General features: G+C 38.8%; 1 protein-coding gene across 7 annotated transcripts in view; it reads left to right on the top strand.

The window, feature by feature from the left end:
- Positions 1-19,383, top strand: part of PPP2CA (protein phosphatase 2 catalytic subunit alpha) — a 79,055-nt gene that overhangs the window by 25,770 nt on the left and 33,902 nt on the right. For 4 of the 7 annotated variants that reach the window (XM_065555004.1, XM_065555001.1, XM_008166397.4 and 1 more), the window contains 2 exons: positions 2,091-2,185; positions 5,982-8,052. The exons of 1 other annotated variant lie outside the window; for it this stretch is intronic. In XM_065555004.1, the coding sequence (XP_065411076.1) occupies positions 2,091-2,144 (54 nt within the window). In that variant the 3' untranslated portion in view covers positions 2,145-2,185; positions 5,982-8,052. Of the gene's footprint in view, positions 1-2,090; positions 2,191-5,981; positions 8,053-19,383 lie in introns of those variants that run through there. 2 more of the 7 variants (XM_065555002.1, XM_065555005.1) reach the window with 2 other exon arrangements.

The following is a 19,383-nucleotide window of genomic DNA, read 5'->3' as shown; positions in this document are numbered from 1 at the left end:
TTTCTGACAATGCAATCAAAATAGGTTAAGAGTTAAATGCTACTGTTTGGAAGGCTCAGAAGCAGATCTGCCAATTTTCTGAGGATCTCTGCGCTCAAGCAGGGCATCAAAAATCAATCCAGATCTTTTCCTGCTTGTAAAGGGAAGAGGTTTCCAAATTTGCATTGCAACCAAACACATAGTAATTATTCACCCCAAAGCTAGACAAATCTGGGGGTGGATATAAGGATCAGAGTATGATGTTCTAGTTGCCAAACACAGAACAAGTTCCTTCGCTATTTCCCAGCCTAAATTTACACACAATTGTAATACTTAACATATCTGTAGCAGTTTATAATTTTGAAACATTGTACAAATATTAACTAATTAAACTTCAGAATATCTCTGTAAAGCAGCAAAGTAAGTATTATTTTCTCCGTTTTCTAGAAGGGGAAATTGAGACCCAGGGAAGATAAGCACAGATAGCTGTCCCAAAGAATCACTTTGAATCAGTGTTAGAGCTGGGATTAGAGTCAGGAGTTCCTGGCTCCCAGTTTCATTCTGTTCCACCAGGTCATGCTGCATCTCAATATCATAATTAGGCACTATATGAAGTCCATTTATGTGTGTGCAAGAAGACCAGGATTTCAATAGATAATGCATTGTTCCATGATTGATCATTTTTAGTATAAACAACATTTAATAGAAGGGCAAGATCTTACACACTGTCACCAATAAAAAGAATAAAGGTCATGCATCTCTGGGGTGCTGGAACAATTTGTACAGTGGGGGTGCTGAGAGCCACTGAACCAAACTGTAAATCCTGTATATGATGGAAACCACTTCAAGCTGGGGGGTGCAGCACCCTTAGTTCCAGCATCTATGTGCATCTCTTGTGCTAGATACTCCATTAATTTATGTGTACTGTCACCAGCAGGTTAGGCTTTAAAAGTAGAAGGAGAAAGGACAAGGGTTGCAACATTTGTGGGCATGTCAGTGAATCAGATAGCATACCAAACTCTTCCTTTTTGGCTTTATCATGCAAGATCACATGTTTATTAAATTATATAAAATATTGTTTTACAGTAAGAAAGACTGAAAAAATAGATTTGCAATCCATTGTAAAGTGTATGATTATAAAGTCTGTAACTTAAATGTATTGCATACTTTGCAGTATAACCTTAAACTCTCTGTACCTCAGTTCCCTCATACCTAATCTTCATAAAGCACTTTGAACTCTGTTGAGGAAAAGTTCTGTATAAATGTCAGGTATTATTAAATAGGTCCTATCCTGAGGTTCTTACTCCATTTTTACTGAGGTCAGCTCCCATTAAAGCCGGTTACTACTTACCTGAGTCAGAACTGACTGAAAATTGAGTAAGGACCTAAGGATTTTTCCCATTATTATTTGATCGTATTTTCCATAATTTTCAGATTTCATATATTTATATAGTGAGAACTGAACTGTGCCAGAAAGGAAAATCCATCCAGCTTCAATGATATAAAAAGATTCATTGGTATCCTAGTTTCTGTGGATGTACACTGTGAAGAATTGTTGCACAACTGAGTCCTAACATCTTTGTGCACAAATATTACAAGAGTCAAGGAAAGAGTAAAGCCAAACACAACTATATGCTTTTATATCATAGAGTGTTATGGGACAATGTTATGTATTTGGAAAAATGTGACATTGAATTAAATGTTTGAGGATGACAGTTGAATGCTTCATGGGCAGTGCCTGCCCATGATACCAGTAGTTGATGCCAAGTGTCTAATCTGGCTGGACAGATGGAAAACAAAAGACACCACTGTCTTGTCAGGGGCTTTAATCTTCATCATCAGATAGGATCTGATGGAGGAAATGAGAAATAAGAGAGTACACTGCTTAATTTCATCAAGCTTGGGTCTCCAGTAGCTATTCACACTAGTGAAGAGGAGTTTGGGGAATGGTTAAAGGCATCATTTTCCATTGATTCACAAATCTGACTGCTTTTAGCAATTAGTGCTGCGATGCAAAAATTGTTAGCGGAGAAACAGTGTTAATATAAAACTAAATAGATGTAAGAATGAATAGCCAATCAACTGATGTTCCTTATCAATTTATTTTTCAGAATACCGGAAATACACAAAGTGAAAATAAAACCAATCTGCGAGATGTAGAATAAGCAGTGTAGAAGCATGAAGCTTGAGAGACTGAAGAATCACAGTACAGTAAAATCTGTGCTTTTCTATTAACCTTTAATAAATGAAGATATTTGGATAATTCTGCAGAAAAATTTATAGACTTCATGTAATATATGGTTACTCTCCAGGAAATTACTTTAGAATGCATTGGTCCTAAAATTGCTTATATAAATGAAGCTTACATTAAACTTTTATGAAATCTGAAACACACAAAACTTATTTTTGAAGGCTAAGACCAACATTAGGCTCCTTCCAGTACTTATGTATAAAATCTGTACACCTATCACTACTGGATGTCCAGCTGATCTAAGACTGGCTAAAGGTCATTAATTAGCCTGGCATTTCTATAAGAGTCTGTTACTCTTTTCTCTGATAGATGATGATTTAAGACTTCTGTAATAGTGTACCAGACAACAATGGATCATTCCATGTGTTCAGACGCTTTAGGGTTAGGGTAATGTGGGCCAAATTTTCTGGCTGTTTAATTTTAGCAACTATTTTTTCCAAACAATTTATTGTGACTGCATATGTGGTCGTTTATCCATTTTGCACATGCAGATTGGTCATTTTAATGGCCAGCTACCCCATTTATAGATTGTTTATGTATGCACTTTAGTATGTACAAAAGTGGGTACACAAAATCAGATGTCAGGGTTAAAAACCTGGCCCCTTGTGTTTTCTGGTTTATTATTTTGCTCATTATTATTTGCATCTTTTGCTCATTAGAGTTCTACTTACTATTTTTGTTGTAGTTTCTGAAAATAAAAGAAACTAAATCCAGACCAATGGGGCCGGTGGGAAGCCACGGCCAGCACGTCCCGCGCCGCTTCCCGCCGCCCCCATTGGCCCGGGACGGCGAACCGCGGCCAGTGGGGGCCACGATTGGCCGAACCTGCCACGTCAGCAGGTAAATAAACTGGCCCGGCCCGCCAGGGTGCTTACCCTGGCAAGCCGCATGCCAAAGGTTGCCGACCCCTGATATAGACCATTCCTGACAGGAATTTGTCCAACCTGCTCTTAAAAATCCCCAATGATGGAGATTCCACCACCTCCCTAGGCAATTTATTTCAGTGCTTAACCACTCTGACAGTTAGGAAGTTTTTCCTAACATCCAACCTAAACCTCCCTTGCTGCAATTTAAGCCCATTGCTTGTTGTTCTATCCTCAGAGGTTAAGAAAACCAATTTTTCCTTGTAACAACCTTTTACATACTTGAAAACTGTTATAATTTCCCTACCTCCCCCAGTCTTCTCTTCTCCAGACTAAACAAACCCAATTTTTTCAATATTCCCTCATAGGTCATGTTTTCTAGACCTTTAATAATTTTTGTTGCTCTTCTCTGGACTTTCTCCAATTTGTCCACATCTTTCCTGAAATGTGGCACCCAGAACTGGACACAATACTCCAGTTGAGTCCTAATCAGCGTGGAGTAGAGTGGAAGAATTACTTCTTGTGTCTTACTTTCAACACTCCTGCTAATACATTCCAGAATGATGTTCGCTATTTTTGCAGTGGTGTTACTCTATTGACTCATATTTAGCCTGTGATCCACTATGACTCCAGATCCCTTTCCGCAGTACTCCTTCCCAGGCAGTCATTCCCCATTTTGTATGTATGCAACTGATTGTTCCTTCCTAAGTGGAGTGCTTTACATTTGTGGTTATTGAATTTCATCCTGTTTACTTCCGACCATTTCTCCAGTTTGTCCAGATCATTTTGAATTTTAATCCTATCCTCCAAAGCATTTGCAATCCCTCCCAGCTTGGTATCGTCCGCAAACTTTATAAGTGTACTCTGTATTCCATTATCTAAATCATTGATGAAGATACTGAACAAAACCAGATCCGGAACCGATCCCTGTGGGACCCCACTCGTTATGCCCTTCCAGCATGGCTGTGAACCAGTGATAACTACTCTCTGGGAATGATTTTCCAGTCAGTTATGCACCCATCTTATAGTAGCTCCATCTAGATTTATTTTCCTAGGTTGTTTATGAGAAGGTCATGCGAGACTATCAAAAGCCTTACTAAAGTCAAGATATACCACATCTACCACTTCCCCCTTATCCACAAGGCTTGTTACCCTGTCAAAGAAAGCTATCAGGTTGGTTTGACATGATCCATGCTGACTGTTATTTATCACCTTATTAGCTTCTAGGTGTTTGCAAATTGATTGCTTAATTATTGCTCCATTATCTTTCCTGGTACAGAAGTTAAGCTGACTGGTCTGTAATTCCCCGGGCTGTCCTTATTTCCCTTTTTATAGATGGGCACTATATTTGTCCTTTTCCAGTCTTCTGGAATGTCTCCCGTCTTCCATGACTTTTCAAAGATAATTGCTAATGGCTCAGATATCTCCTCGGTCAGCTCCTTGAGTATTCTAGGATGCATTTCATCAGGCCCTGGTGAATTGAAGACATCTAACTTGTCTAAGTAATTTTTGACTTGTTCTTTCCCTATTTTAGACTCTGGCCCTACCTCATTTTCACTGGCATTCACTATTTTAGACATCCAATCGCCACCAACCTTCTTGGTGAAAACCAAAACAAAGAAGTCATTGAGCACCTCTGCTATTTCCACATTTTCTGTTATTGTCTTTCCCCCCTCATTGACTAATGGGCTTACTCTGTCCTTGGTCTTCCTCTTGCTTCTAATGTATTTGTAGCATGTTTTCTTGTTTCCCTTTATGTCTCTAGCTAGTTAATCTTGTTTTGTGCCTTGGCTTTTCTAATTTTGTCCCTACATATTTGTGTTATTTGTTTATATTCATCCTTTGTAAGTTTCCACTTTTTGTAGGACTCTTTTTTGAGTTTTAGATCATTGAAAATCTCCTGGTTAAGCCAAGGTGGTCTCTTGCCATACTCCTTATCTTTCCTACGCAGTTTCTTCCTATCTTTTCCTACGATAGTTTGCTCTTGTGCCCTTAATAATGTCTCTGAAAAACTGCCAACTGTCTTCAATTGTTTTTCCCCTTAGACTTGCTTCCCATGGGATTTTACCTACCAACTCCCTGAGTTTGTTAAAGTCTGCCTTCTTGAAATCCATTGTCTTTATTGTGCTACTTACCATTCCTTAGAATCATGAACTCTACCATTTCATGATCACTTTCACCCAAGTTGCCTTCCACTTCCAAATTCTCAACCAGTTCTTCCCAACATGAATTGGCCATTGTGGTATTTAAAACAACAAAAATATATCAGGCTTCTGATATTATAGTAATGTTTTAATTGTGTTTCTCTAAGCTGCATGTATGAATTAATTTAACACCTCTATGTATTAATGACCCATTAGAGGGATCAGTCTGCTTATAGAAGAACAGGAGGACTTGTGGCACCTTAGAGACTAACAAATTTATTAGAGCATAAGCTTTCGTGGACTACAGCCCACAGTCTGCTTATGTAAGAGGAACCTGCATAGCACTGCAAGTTTAACAAACAATAGCATGCATCTGTGCAAGGGAACAAATGCATACTGGAAGAACAGAGAAAGATAACAGATCATTAATAGATATTTTGTATTCCTTATTGCTTTCTCCTATGTTACTAATCCTGCCTTGATTGAATATAGGCTATATTCAATAACAATGTAAGCAGTTACACATATGTGTAAGTGTGTGTAAGAGGTGAAGTAGTGTAAATTTGAGTGATGTGGCATTCAGTGGGTATGCAAAATGAATGTAAATTGTATGCAAAGGGGATGGAAGGATAGGTGGCATGTCAAGAATTAGGAAGCACATACCAGCTCTTCCTGTCCTAATTTTTCATTTTAATTATTACCTATTTTAATTTCTCTATTAACTGTATTTATTTTATTTTCCAGAAGGTCACTGGAGCAGCTGGAAAAGTTGTTAAATCATCACTGACTGGATGACTCAGGATTTCCTTGTCTTTGTCTTTTTCCCCAAACTATTAGATCACAATAAACAGGAGGAGGTGAAGCTTCCTCATACTAATACATACAAAGCTGTAGCATCAAAGTTTGACGTTTCTAAGTACTGTAACAACCGATTTAGCTAACTGCAGCATTGGTTTGTAGTGTATCCTCCACACTGCAAGGAGGGAGAAGAAGTACCTTATTATGAGGACCCTCGTTTTCCTTCTTGTCTTTATCCTTAGGAGATAAGGAAGAAAAATACTTGGTAATAAAATATGTAAAACTTTATAGTGAAAAGAAACCAAACAGGGAGAATTAAACATAACTTAAGGCTAGGTATTTGGGGCTAAGGAAAATCTAAAGAAAAGAGTGGAAAATTTAAGAAAGACCCAATGTGTAAGCTTTATTAAAAGTATCTATTTCACTTTATGTCTATTTAACATGGTGGCTGTTTAAATCTAGCAATTAAAATATAGTATGGAAATACGACTAACATTTTTAAAAAGCAGATTTTATGGTAGCAAAGCAATCAAACAGAATCAAAATTAGGTTACTTGAGAACAGTTTAATTGCTTTTTATTTAATGTCTGAGGCATGCAAGATTAAACAGATATATAAATATACCAGGGTCCATACAATTTCGCTTTGCCATTTGTTGTAAGCCAGCTATGCAGCATTGACACTCTAGCTCTTCTTAAGTGTTGACAGGTTTAAATGGGAAGTATTTGACTGACAGGCACTAATTAGAATAAAAAACAGATGTTTTTGTGGGTTGTCTCAGCTATGAATGTGAATAAGCTGTACAGTCCCCTACACAACGCAGATTTGTTGTAGGCAAATGTGTAATGATATCACTAGGGTGTAGCCAGCAGTTTGGAATTTCTGTTCTACGTGTGCTGGATGATCCTTTGTCGCCTCCTCACCGGCACTGAACCAATACTTTCCCAGAGTAGACCCACGGTTATACACAATGCTCACATAGTGGGAATATGTGAATTTAGAGATGAGAGACTATGCTGAGATTTGGAAGGGGTGGGTCTTATTACTTAGATGATAGATCTCTCAAATATCAGCATTTTCAAACCTCTCCCGCTGCCGCTCTATGGAACCATTTCTTATCTTAAATGTGTTTTGGGGGATGGGTGTACATGGTGTATAGTAGGCCCATTGTCACCCAGTCTGGAAAAGGCCTTCTTGGAGTTGGAGGTCAGATTTGGGAGGAAGAAGTGCGTTTACCACCCACCCAACCCCAATATAGAAGATGGGCGAGCATCCACCTAGTGTACTCTGAAGATCCTCAGAGGAAAAGGACTGCAGCTATGAGGCTCAAAGACATGGTGCAAGGGGGAGGCTGCAAGAACAAACAGTTAAAAAATTTTCAGTTACCATGGCCTATTGCATAGAGCACTGGATTGGGACTCAAGATATATAGGTTCTAATCTCAGTTGTGTCAAGGGCCTGCTGGCTAATCTTGGACAAGTCACTTGGCTGTGCCATGCCTCCGTTTCCCCATCTGTAAAATGGAGATAATGATACTGACATCCTTTGTAAATTGCCATGAGACTCTCTGATGAAAAGGGCTTATAAGAGCTAGGTATTATTAATTGAAAACAGTTTCCCCAAAGAGGGCCAATATTTGGACTCTTCTGAAAGTGCGTTTGCCCATCCTTGTTAGATACAGAATTTGACAGAGTGGTAAAAAAAAGTCCTGATGAGGAACTTAAACAACTTGCCAGTCTTTGCCTTAAGAAATTCTTCCCCCAGGAAAAATAGCATAGGACTACCTCCACCCTGTAGAGTTAACCAGTGTAACAACAATGCTATCAAATATGATGGATACAGGCAGGAACTTCCCTCAAGGCAAAAATGTACAACCAAGAATAGAACTGTGTATGTGAGTAATATGAAAGCAACCACTGTATTCAAAAGTATTTGTTACATTTATTGTTGCAGCTATGGGCATGTTTCTGCTCACAGGTTTACAGATCATGATTTGTCTTTGGAAGACTAACAAAAAGTTAGGGTTCTGATCCTAAAAGGTGAGAGAGATTTATTCCTCTCAGTTCCATTCTCTGAGTTTTTCTGTAGAAAGAGTAAACAAATAGGGTGTTAGTTAATATCTCTAAATATATGTTATTGCATAGTGCAGAACTAAACCATGATTGCTTTATTACAGGTAAATTATTTCCAAAACCAGCTTTGAGCCCAAATGCACTAGACAAACATTATTCTAACAGTAGCAATATCTTTCCTTTCAAATTGTTGTTTTCTTATCTTATTGCAAAACTTGTATTTTTCAATGTTGAGTGATCGTCTGCAGTTCCTGTCACAAGGGAAGAGTGAGTTGTAAAAATAGAGTAGCAACTCTTAACAAAATAAATCATAGTTTCTTTGGCTTGTTGGCTCAAAAAAATATGTGATGGTTGACTCTATTCTTTGTTGTGTTGACACGGAGCTTGTGCAGATTACGATAAGAAAAAAATTACATCAGAGGTACAAACATCCACTCAAAATTCAGAACTGGGAGCTTCCCTTGAGTCACTGATATACAGCTGCTAATTATCTGATAGAATGTTTTTTATTGCAATTTAAAGAGCCGCTGATGCCACATGAGAAACTCTATTAGGTAACAATGTTTATATTCTTTTTAATTACTGTGAACATTTACATGAAAAGAGAACTTTTGCTTTTTAAGGAGAGGACGCAGAAGCTAGTAGTTAAGGACTGGAAGTCAGGAAGTTTGGATTTTTTATTTGTATTAGAGTAGCACCTAGCGGTCTCAGTCAGGATGGGGGCCTCATTGTGCTATATGCGGTACAAACTTATAGTAAGAGCTTCGTCCTGGAGAGCTTACTGACTAAATAAAGATTGACAAAGGATGGAAGGGGAAACAGAGAGGTGAGGTGATTTGCCCCGCATCATACAGAAAATAAGTGGAAGAGCCAAGGACAGAACCTCATGGTCTCCTGACACCCAGTCCAGTGCCCTATCCACTAGACAACATAGTGTCTGTTCTCTGCCAGAGATGTACTGTGTGAACTCTGACAATTGTATAACCTCCTTGTGCTTCAGTTTCCTTTCACTATAGGAGTATGTGGAAATGTCTTTCATTAGTGTTTTTAAAGTGCTTGGAGATCCTTGGATAGATGATAAATAAGTCCATATTAAGACATGAGAAATAATTCTTCTGCTCTACTCCACACTGATAAGGCCTCAACTGGAGTTTTATGTCCAGTTCTGGGCATCATATTTCAGGAAAGAGGTGGACAAATTGGAGAAAGCCAGAGGAGAGCAACAAAAATGGTAAAAAATATAGAAAACATGACCTATGAGGAAAGATTGGAAAAAAATTGATTTGTTCAGGTCTTGAGAAGACTGAGGGGGGACATGATAATAGTTTTCAAGTTAATCAAAGTTTGTTACAAGGAGAAAAGCAAAAAATTGTTCTTGTTAACCTCTGAGGAGACAAGAAGCTTAAATTGCAGCAAGTGAGGTTTAGGTTGGACACTAGGAAAAACTTCCTGTCAGGAGAGTTAAGCACTGGAACAAATTGCCTAGGGAGGTTGCAGAATCTTGATGACTCCCATTGTCTGCAGATGGCTGTATTTACCTGTGAGTCTTCCTGTATATGTGTGTGCTGGCAAGTGAGTAATGAAGTCTTGCAGTGACATGTGATCATGTCACCTGAACTGGAATCCATCTTTAACCTGGTGCTTTTCCAGTGAGGGGGGGTGGAAACCCAGAGAGACAAAGAGTTCCCGCCTTATGCAAAAGATATATAAAGGGGGGGAAGAGAACAGAGAGAGGGAGAAGCCATCATGAAGAATCCCCTAGCTACCACCTGAGCTGCAACAAGAGCTGTACCAGGGGAAAGAATTGTGCCCAGGCCTGGAAGGTGTCCAGTCTGAGAAAAACTTACTGAAACATCTCTGAGGGTGAGGAAATTATCTGTATTCAGTTTGATTAGGCATAGATTTGCGCATTTTATTTTATTTTGCTTGGTGACTTACTTTGTTCTGTCTGTTACTACTTTGAACCACTTAAATCCTACTGTCTGTATTTAATAAAATCACTTTCTATTTAGTAATTTACTCAGAGTATGTATTAATACCTGGGGGAGCAAACAACTGTGCATATCTCTCTATCAGTGTTATAGAGGGCGAACAATTTATGAGTTTGCCCTGCATAAACTTTATGCAGGGTAAAACGGATTTATTTGGGTTTAGACCCCATTGGGAGTTGAGCATCTGAGTGCTAAAGACAAGCGCACTACTGCGAGCTGTTTTCGGGTAAACTTGCAGCTTTGGGACAGGAGATTTCAGACCCTGGGTCTGTGTCTGGAGCCAGACGGGAGTGTCTGGCTCAGCAAGACAGGGTGCTGGAGTCCTGAGCTGGCAGGGAAAACAGAAGCAGGGGTAGTCTTTGCACATCGGGTGGCAGCTCCCAAAGGGGTTTCTGTGATCCAACCCGTCACAGTTATTGGAGGTTTTTAAGAACAGGTTAAACAAACACCTTGCAGGAATGGTCTAGTTATTACATTGTCCTGCCTTTGTTATGCTTATAAGAAGCACACGGGATCTTTTTCAGGGAAAAAGGCAATACGCCGCATTTATTGAGAATACAGCAGTTGGCATATGCTTTTCAGTCTCACACACACACACCATGCACACAGTTCTGCCAGTTGATGTTTATAAGTACCAGTGCAGAGTCTGGATCAATCTAGTGGCCAGCCAGATTGGTCGCAGAGGGGAGCCGGGTTCTGTCGGTAGTGATCTGATGCTCCTGGAGTTGTGGCAAGATGAACCCAAAGTCCCAGGGCCAAGCACCCTGTTCTTATAGTCCTTTCACTTCATTAAAGCCCATGGATTTTGCTGTGTCAGTTTATGACCGGTTACTCCTTAATTGGTGTTATCTTTTGATGTTAACATTCCAAAACACCTCCGAGAGGGTCATCCTGTCCTGATTTTGATTTAATCAATTGTCTTGTCTTTAGGGGTGCCAGCCTCCACCTCATCAATCTGCCCTTCCTCACTTATGGATGCGCGTTGATGGTTCTCTGATGTCGTTAAGTTTCTTCACTCCTCCTTCCTTGACCATCTGACTTTAACAATGGCCTTCACACCTTATCTTTTCCTGATGCATGCATTCCTCATTCACACAAACAGTCTTTTACAGAGACCTTCAAAGGTATACAGCAGTTTTTAGGTTGAGCAAGAAAGGCATTGTAAATTACACCTCACTAAATCTTGTAATCAAAACAGTTCACATTGTGGCCCAGGCCTTCAGCATTCCTCTAATCTCCTTAACATAGACACAATACAAGATTCTGTCTCTTACTAAACCTTAAAACAAAGAAATGTATATTTAACTAGAGTGCCTAATTTATAACACATATAGGAAACCATAGTAGACATTATAACTTATCCTAAAACAAAAGGGTGACCATAATCAGTCATAAGGATTGTTCTGGTCTGTCCCTGCCTTAACATCAGTTCAGACATTGGCAGTCTGTCAGATGCGTTTCTACCAATGTCCCAGAGGATCAGTCCTTTCTGCTATTCAAAAAGGGTGGCTGGCAGGTTGCTCAAATCATACATTAATTCTTATAGTACAAATATAAAATCCTGCTCCTACATCTTGAGTGCAGGGGACTGGAATAGATGACCTCTCTAGGTTCCTTCCAGTCCTACACTGCTATGACTTTATTACTAGTATTTTTTTTATTATTACTCACATTAAATCATACAGGCAAACTCGGCGTTGTTGAAAATGCAAACAACTTTACCAATGGCAATATAGTTGCACCCACTTATGCCAGAGGTTGGTTTGTGTCATTATCCTCAGTGACTTCAAAGCCATTTCCACAGAACACAATAGTAATTTTACAGATTGAGTTAAAAGAAAATACAGTTTAAAGCTGTAGAGCAGGGGTCGGCAACCTTTCAGAAGTGGTGTGCCGAGTCTTCATTTATTCACTCTAATTTAAGGTTTCGCGTGCCGGTTATACATTTTAACATTTTTAGAAGGTCTCTTTCTATAAGTCTATAATATACAGTATAACTAAACTATTGTTGTGGTGTAAAGTAAATAAGGTTTTTAAAATGTTTAAGAAGCTTCATTTTAAATTAAATTAAAATGCAGAGCTCCCCGGACCGGTGGCCAGGACCCGGGCAGCATGAGTGCCACTGAAAATCAGCTCGCGTGCTGCCTTTGGCACGCGTTCCATAGGTTGCCTACCCCTGCTAAATAGGGTGTATGGCAGTCCCTTTAATTTCTTTCATCATTAATCATTGGACCAGATTAATTCGTTGTGTAACTTCCATTGCAATAAGAGTTATGGCAGGGACTAATTTAACCCATTGTGGGTCTTTTGTGTTCAATCTCATGCCATTTTTCATAAGGATTTCATCCTTGCCCCAACGCCTGCATATTGGAGGAGTTTCCTTTGTGTGTAGAATACCTTACTGATCAATACTATACCAGTTGTAGGTGAGTTCCTTGGGAGATGAGCATTATACCAGCCACAGCTGTAGCTGGGTGAAATGTATTGTGAAACATTTGCTGAAACCTCACTCTAGCTCAAGAATTTTTCAATAGCATCTAGTGCCCCCAAAAAAACGTATCACAGAGGAATTCCTCATTTAATGAAAACATTACCTGACATCTAGGAGAACCTAGCACAGTTCCACTACTACTTGTGAAATTCATGGCTTTATTTTCAGAAACTTCCTCCTCTGTTAGCCATAGAACTTGAAAACCCCACCTCATTTGCATTTGAGATACACATAAGGCAGCTGCAATGAGCATTCAGGATTGGTAGCCATCCAACAGTAGCATCTAGAAACATGGAGAAGCCCTATTTGGATATTATTGGTGAACAACCTTCTCCCATACCATCTTCTTGGGGTGTTATGATGACATGATTTCAGCTATGGGCCAGTCTGGCTCTTGGAAGAGATTCCATCTTTCTCCTAAGTCCTTTTCTTTCTATCAAGGAGAACTCTGTGCTTCTGATTAAAGTTTGAACATTCTTAAATATGGCTGAGTCCTTTTAAAGTTATTATCTTCATTAGTAGACATTAAAAGAGAGATAGTTTGTTAATATCTGCCTGATTTGTTTTAATATGCAGTTAGGATACATTTCTTTGTTCTATATGATAACTGCAGGTATATAGTGGAAGTTGAATGCAGCTTAGGCTAGCATGAACATACAGGTGAAATATATTGGCATGAAGAAACACCATTCTTTATACTGAACTGGTCATATGATTGGTATTTGACACTGACATGGTATTTGGAGCCTGACTTGCTGAAATACAATGAACTCCTTTAACTGTGAAGCTCTTCATATAGTAAACATCTCCCAAGGTCTAGTTTCTTTCCAGTACTGTTTCACTGCAGCAAAAGCTCCATTATACTGTTATACTCCATTATACTCATGTGGAAACATAGCATAGGTTAATTTAATGGACGCAATACTTTAAGTCTTCACCATCTGTTCCACCTTTAATTACAAATACTCAATTCACCATTGTGTCATAAAAACTAGACTAGAAGTGATTTAGATCCACAGATATGTTTTATATTCCAGACTGCAAGCATCTGCTATAGAAAGGGTTTTACCTGACTAGAAGCCATTGCTATGTAGTACCATCCCTATTCAAAAAAAATATTCCCTGGGAGTTTCAGTTGGTTAAATAGGTAGTCACTCCCTCCCCTAGAAACAGGGCCAGCGCAACCTATTAGGCGACTTAGGCGGTCGCCTAGGACGCTAACATTTAGGGCACATTTCAGAGGTGGGACCTTCCGCCGCCTCTGTCGGGGGTGGCATTTTGGGGGCAGGACCTTCTGCCGCCTAGGGCGGCAAAAAAGCTGGCGGCGCTCCTGCGTAGAAATTGTGTTCTCTGGTGTTGTTGCTCTGTTTCTGCCTGAGAGACAGCTGCTTTTTGGGGTGGGTAATGCAGTCCATAGAGGGCCTTAGGACCCTTTTGGACAAAAGGTGCCACAGAAATGTAATAAGCAAAGGCCAAAGACACATTTGGGCAGTATTTTCCAAACCAAACTACCCTCTTCAGAAGTAATAAATGACCCTATTTTTCTTAGACTTAATTAGCAGTATGATTTTTTTTTTTAATTTGACTTTAACAATCTTTCTTGTCTCTGATTCACCTTCTTGGACACATCTTTAATTATAAAAAAACGACCATGTTTGTTTACGGCAGCAAATCAGCTAACATCAGTATTTTCCTTAAAAATGCAAGAAAATACATAGTGAGGAATCTTGAGCAGAAAATTCAGGTTTGTCTGAACACAGTTTATCAGTCAACCAAACTGAAACTAATTTGGTTACTAAAATGTAGCCTCAGGCTTGATTAAAATAATTTAAAAAAATCTGTCTGGAGTGGGCTCCCGGCTCATCCACTTTAACATCTGTCCATACCCTTCCTCTTCTTCCCAATGCCAACTATCTATCCACTGGGCATCTTTCTGATCATTTATGGCATGTGATGGGTTCCAAGTGGTGGGAGGAGTGATAAGTAAACTGGTAAAGGCTGGGTGACATGGGAAGAGCATTTACAAGCAGAGGAATGGAAAGCAAGTATTTCCACTTGGCCAAAATGTCATTGTCATCCTGTTGCCCACAGTCAAAAACGGAAGTAGGGAGAGGGCTGTTTGTTCACCCAATAATTAGAGAAACACAGTTTTCTTTTTAAAGAAGCTTTGTATTTTTCAGGAATCATATCTTCGTCAACGATATCTGCAGCTTCTAGCTATCTTAGGTATTTACGTGGCCCTCCATGACTGTGGTATTTATTCTCATAACACAACTGTGAGATAAGGAAGTGCTACTATACCCATTTTACAGATGGAATAGTGAGGCACAGAGAGTAAATGACTCACCCAAGTACACACAGGAAGCCAGTGGTGGAGCAAGGGATTTGAACTCAGAATTAATGGAAATCTCAGGCTAGTGTTTTGACAAAAGGGCCATCTTGAAACATTTCCTCTTTCAATACAATTGAAATTGCTTGGGTTATAGCATTTTTTCGTCATATATTGTAGTATATGTATCGGGGCAGACAGTGTTGCCCAAGAGATGGGGTACTGGATTAGAATAAAGAAGATGGATTGCATTCCTACTGCCACTATTATAGCATAATATATTATATTATGGTTTCCAGTATTACCTTAGGCAAATAACTTCAATTCTCTCTGCTTCCCTATCAGAAAAATTGGATAATAATACGTATCTATCTTTGAATAGACTTTCAGATGTAGAGGTGGAAAATGTTTTTATTATTATTAGGTATTTTATTACATTAATAACACTACTTTGAACTTACATAACTCCTTTCATCTGCATATCTCAAGCACTTTACAGGGTGGATAAGTAGTATTATGCCATTTTACAAATGGGGAAATAGGCTTGGAAAGGGGAAGTGACACTCAAATTCAGACAGCGAGTGATTGTCTCCTATTCTGCACCAGTAAACAGATCATGCTGCCTCCCTCTGCAATGTAATATGGCAGTTTCCGAAGAACAAGATTTATCTTTCCTGAACACTAGCGTATGTTAAATAGTCACATGAAACCAGCAGAACTTGTTTTGGAAAAAGCCACCCCTGCCTCAGGGTTACAGTAATGTACACACCTTTATTTTTTAAAAGCTTACACTTTTGGGGGGGGGGGGGGCTTGGTACATCTGTGTGAATTTGGGAGTCTCACCTGCTGGATCTCCATTATCCCAGTTTTGTTTGACCCTGCCTCTTTCTGGAGTTGCACACTCTGCAGTGTAAAAAACCAAAGTGAACCTACCTTAGCCCTCGTCTGCACTGGAAAGTTTTTTCAGCACAATCTAAGGTGTGAATATAAATCAATAAACCACTGTACATCGTAGTGGCTTTTAACAGAGGGGACATGTTATTCAATATAAAGACATGTGAACCATAAAAAGTTGCAGTTGGGCTTGTTTCAGCTAAGGCTCCAGAAGTTCAGCTGCTTATTCCAGAACAATCCACATCTCTTCTATCTGCAAATTTGGGTGAGAAAGCTCACAAAATAAGCATTCTTGTGAGATTTCTGCTATTTCCTGCCATTGCCAGATATATGACAATGCTCACTCTTGTGGTGCTTTCTTCTCTTCATTCAGTAAAACCTTCTATATTCTAGTCTGCCACAGAATTCAGCACCAGCCTGTCATAAGTCCACAGGTCTTGCAGCAGAGCTTCAGTCCAGCTTACCACAGTGTATATCAGCCAAATGGTGTGTTAGTTTCTTTATGGACATACAAGACAACAACCCCCCTCTCCAAAAGACTTACAGTCTTAAGGCCATGATCCTGCACTTAGATTCATGGGAAGTCCAAGCAGATCCAGCTGCAGGAGCAAGATTTAATTAGACAAGTGGGATAGATGAAGAGGAGAAGAAAAAGAGATATATTTAAAGAAAAAAAAGTATTGTATGTCCTTAAATTTATTCTCTTTGTAAAGGGCTACATGCACCAATGACGCACCATACAAATGTTCACTATAGTCCCAATCCTGCGAAGATTTACACACATGCTTAACTTTACTCATGTGAGTAGTCCCACAGAAGGATTTCTCATAAGAATAAAGTTAAGCACCTACTCCTCACTTCTGCAAAGATTTATTGAACAATGTTACAATAGGATCCAAAATACTAACTACTGCTTTTAGTACATTGTTACTGCTGTGCTGGTCTGAACTTTGAAATTCAGTACTAATAATGTACTTCAAATAATCAATATTTTTCTGGTTAAATGGTGGGAATATCACCGAGGAAGTACTGCCCTCTAGATGTTCATTCTGTCCCTTCAAAAGAAATCTATAAGAAATAAATAGGATGTGAAGTCTTAAGCAGATTTTATACAAAGCCTCAATTATTCTTACATTACAACAAATTGCACACTTTAATGCTGCAAGATTATCCCTTGACACTGCAGAATTAATGGAAGTTAGAAACCAACTTTTTCCTATTTAAATAATGTAAATAGTAACATGTCCACATTATTAAATCCCTTTAGGGATCATTTTTAAAATACATTTTTACATTTATAATGAGATTTTACACCAACAAGTTATTTATTACAAATAGTCTAAATCTGATAATTACCTTGAAAGTCTTGTTGAGTCATTCCTATTATAATTAAAGTGATCAATACATACATTATATTGTGGGATTGAAGTTACGAAGAACATCTGCTGCTGCTAAACTAAGTGCCATGTTATCGGAGCAAGAATAGTTTCTAACAATAGCTCAATGAATATACAGAGAAAACAATACCGCAGCAGAGCGCTAGGGAGATTGCTGTCTTTCAGATGGAAAATAAAATCAAAGTCCTGACCCACCACATAGTAAACTGCATGGTAGTCTGTTTTTTTACATCAGAAGGATAAAGGGTTGACTTGATACAGCTGGTATTTGAATCTGTTCAGTGGAGATTAGGTATTCTACTTATGCTTCACTACTAAGATATCCTTTCCAGCCAGTTGTTATTAAGGACCACATGTCTTTAATCTGCTTCTCACACAACATAGCACCAGGAAGTGCCTTGGCTTTCTACAAAGAAGAGAACAAAGTTTTGAAATAAAGGCAAGTCTCTATTTCAAATGTAAAGAAAACATCTCTCTAGTGGTGGTACAGTGAGGGACTAAAGAGAAACTGTTTCTTAATGACACAGGTATTGGCAACCAAATAAACTCTTCAGAAACCTATATACATAGCAATGCTTCTGAAAAGACCTTCTTATAAGGATTCACCATCTAAACAACCAACCTCTTGCTGAGTCCACAACTCAAAATGCCCAAATAGCTACTAACTAATCTCTCATTCCATGCTTTAGTAGCAAAACACCAGAATAGTTCCTTAGGTGAACAATGTTTCTTGTTCTGAGATCAAGCCTTCAGCGTATTGTAAAATCAAAAACACCTGCTTGTTACCAGCAACCTTGTGTTTGTTCCACTGTGAGGTAAATTGGGCAATGCAACCCCAATTCACTCATATTTCCCTGTATTTGGGGCCCCTGTATAGGCTATAACAAATTATTACAAACATATCACTCTTTTTGTCTACCTCTATTAATAATAATTTGACTAAAACCATAAGGACAAAGTACTATACTTAGGAAGAAAAAAAAAATCAAATGCACAATTACAAAATGGGGAATAACTAGCTATGCAGTATTACTGCTGAAAAGGATCTGGGGGTTATAGTGGATCACAAATTGAATATAAGTCACCAATGTGATGCAGTTGTATAAAAGTCTGATACTCTGGGGGGGGGCATTAACAAGAGTATTATAGGAAAGATCTGAGAGGTAATTGGCCTGCTCTACTAAGCAGTGGTGAGGCTTCAAATGCTGTACTATGTCCAGTTCTGGGAGCCACACTTCAAGAAAGATTGGATAAATTGTTCTCCTCTGGACTCTCTCCAAATATGATAATAGGTTTAGAAAACCTGTGATTATGAGGAAAGATTTAAAAATTGGACATACTGAGTCTTGAGAATGGAAGATTGATCGGAGACCTGATAACAGTCTTCAAGAGGTTAAGAGGTGTTATAAAGAGAACAGGGATCAATTGTTCTCTACGTCCACTGAAAGTAAGACAAAAAGTAATAGGCTTAAAGATATTAGGAAAATCTTTCTAATTGTAAGCGTAGTTAAGCACTGGAATAGGCTTCCAAGGGAGGTTGTGGAATCCTCATTATTTGAGGATTTTAAGAACAGGTTAGATAAACATCTGTCAGGGATGGTCTAGGTTTACTTGGTCCTGCCTCAGCACAAGGGGCTGGACCAGATAATGTCTTGAGGTCCCTTCCAGCCCTATTTCTATTATTCTACGATTATACTACTTCTAGTTTTCAAATAAACCATAGAATTGCCAGTACCAGCCAGGAGAAGTAACCATGGCATCATTTGTGGATAGATATAAACACAGGAACCCAATTAAGATTATACCCAAGACAGTATTTGTTATTATGCTAAAGAAAAATGGCAAAGCCATTTTTACAACAAAATAGCAACTCCTTAAGTTCTCACTCCTGCAAACACTTTATACAAATGCTTAAGTTTAATCACACTCAGCGTGGATGGAGTGAATTGTGCCTACAGACCAGTAGATCTAACACTGCTTGGTTGTCAAGACTGGGAATTTCTGCCACAGCTATCAGAGAGTGCTCTTGAATGTGCCTTTTCTGGACCAAACAAATACATTCTTCCTAGGCAATGCAGTCAGTTTTTAGTGAGATCATTTTATAAAGTAAAACAAGAATTACAACTCACAGAGCTAAAATTTCTATTCAATATCCCATTAATTCTCAAGGCCTG

Source organism: Chrysemys picta, chromosome 8 (assembly GCF_011386835.1).
Source record: "Chrysemys picta bellii isolate R12L10 chromosome 8, ASM1138683v2, whole genome shotgun sequence".
Classification (NCBI taxonomy): domain Eukaryota; kingdom Metazoa; phylum Chordata; order Testudines; family Emydidae; genus Chrysemys; species Chrysemys picta.
This window is presented reverse-complemented; position numbering and strand designations above follow the sequence as displayed.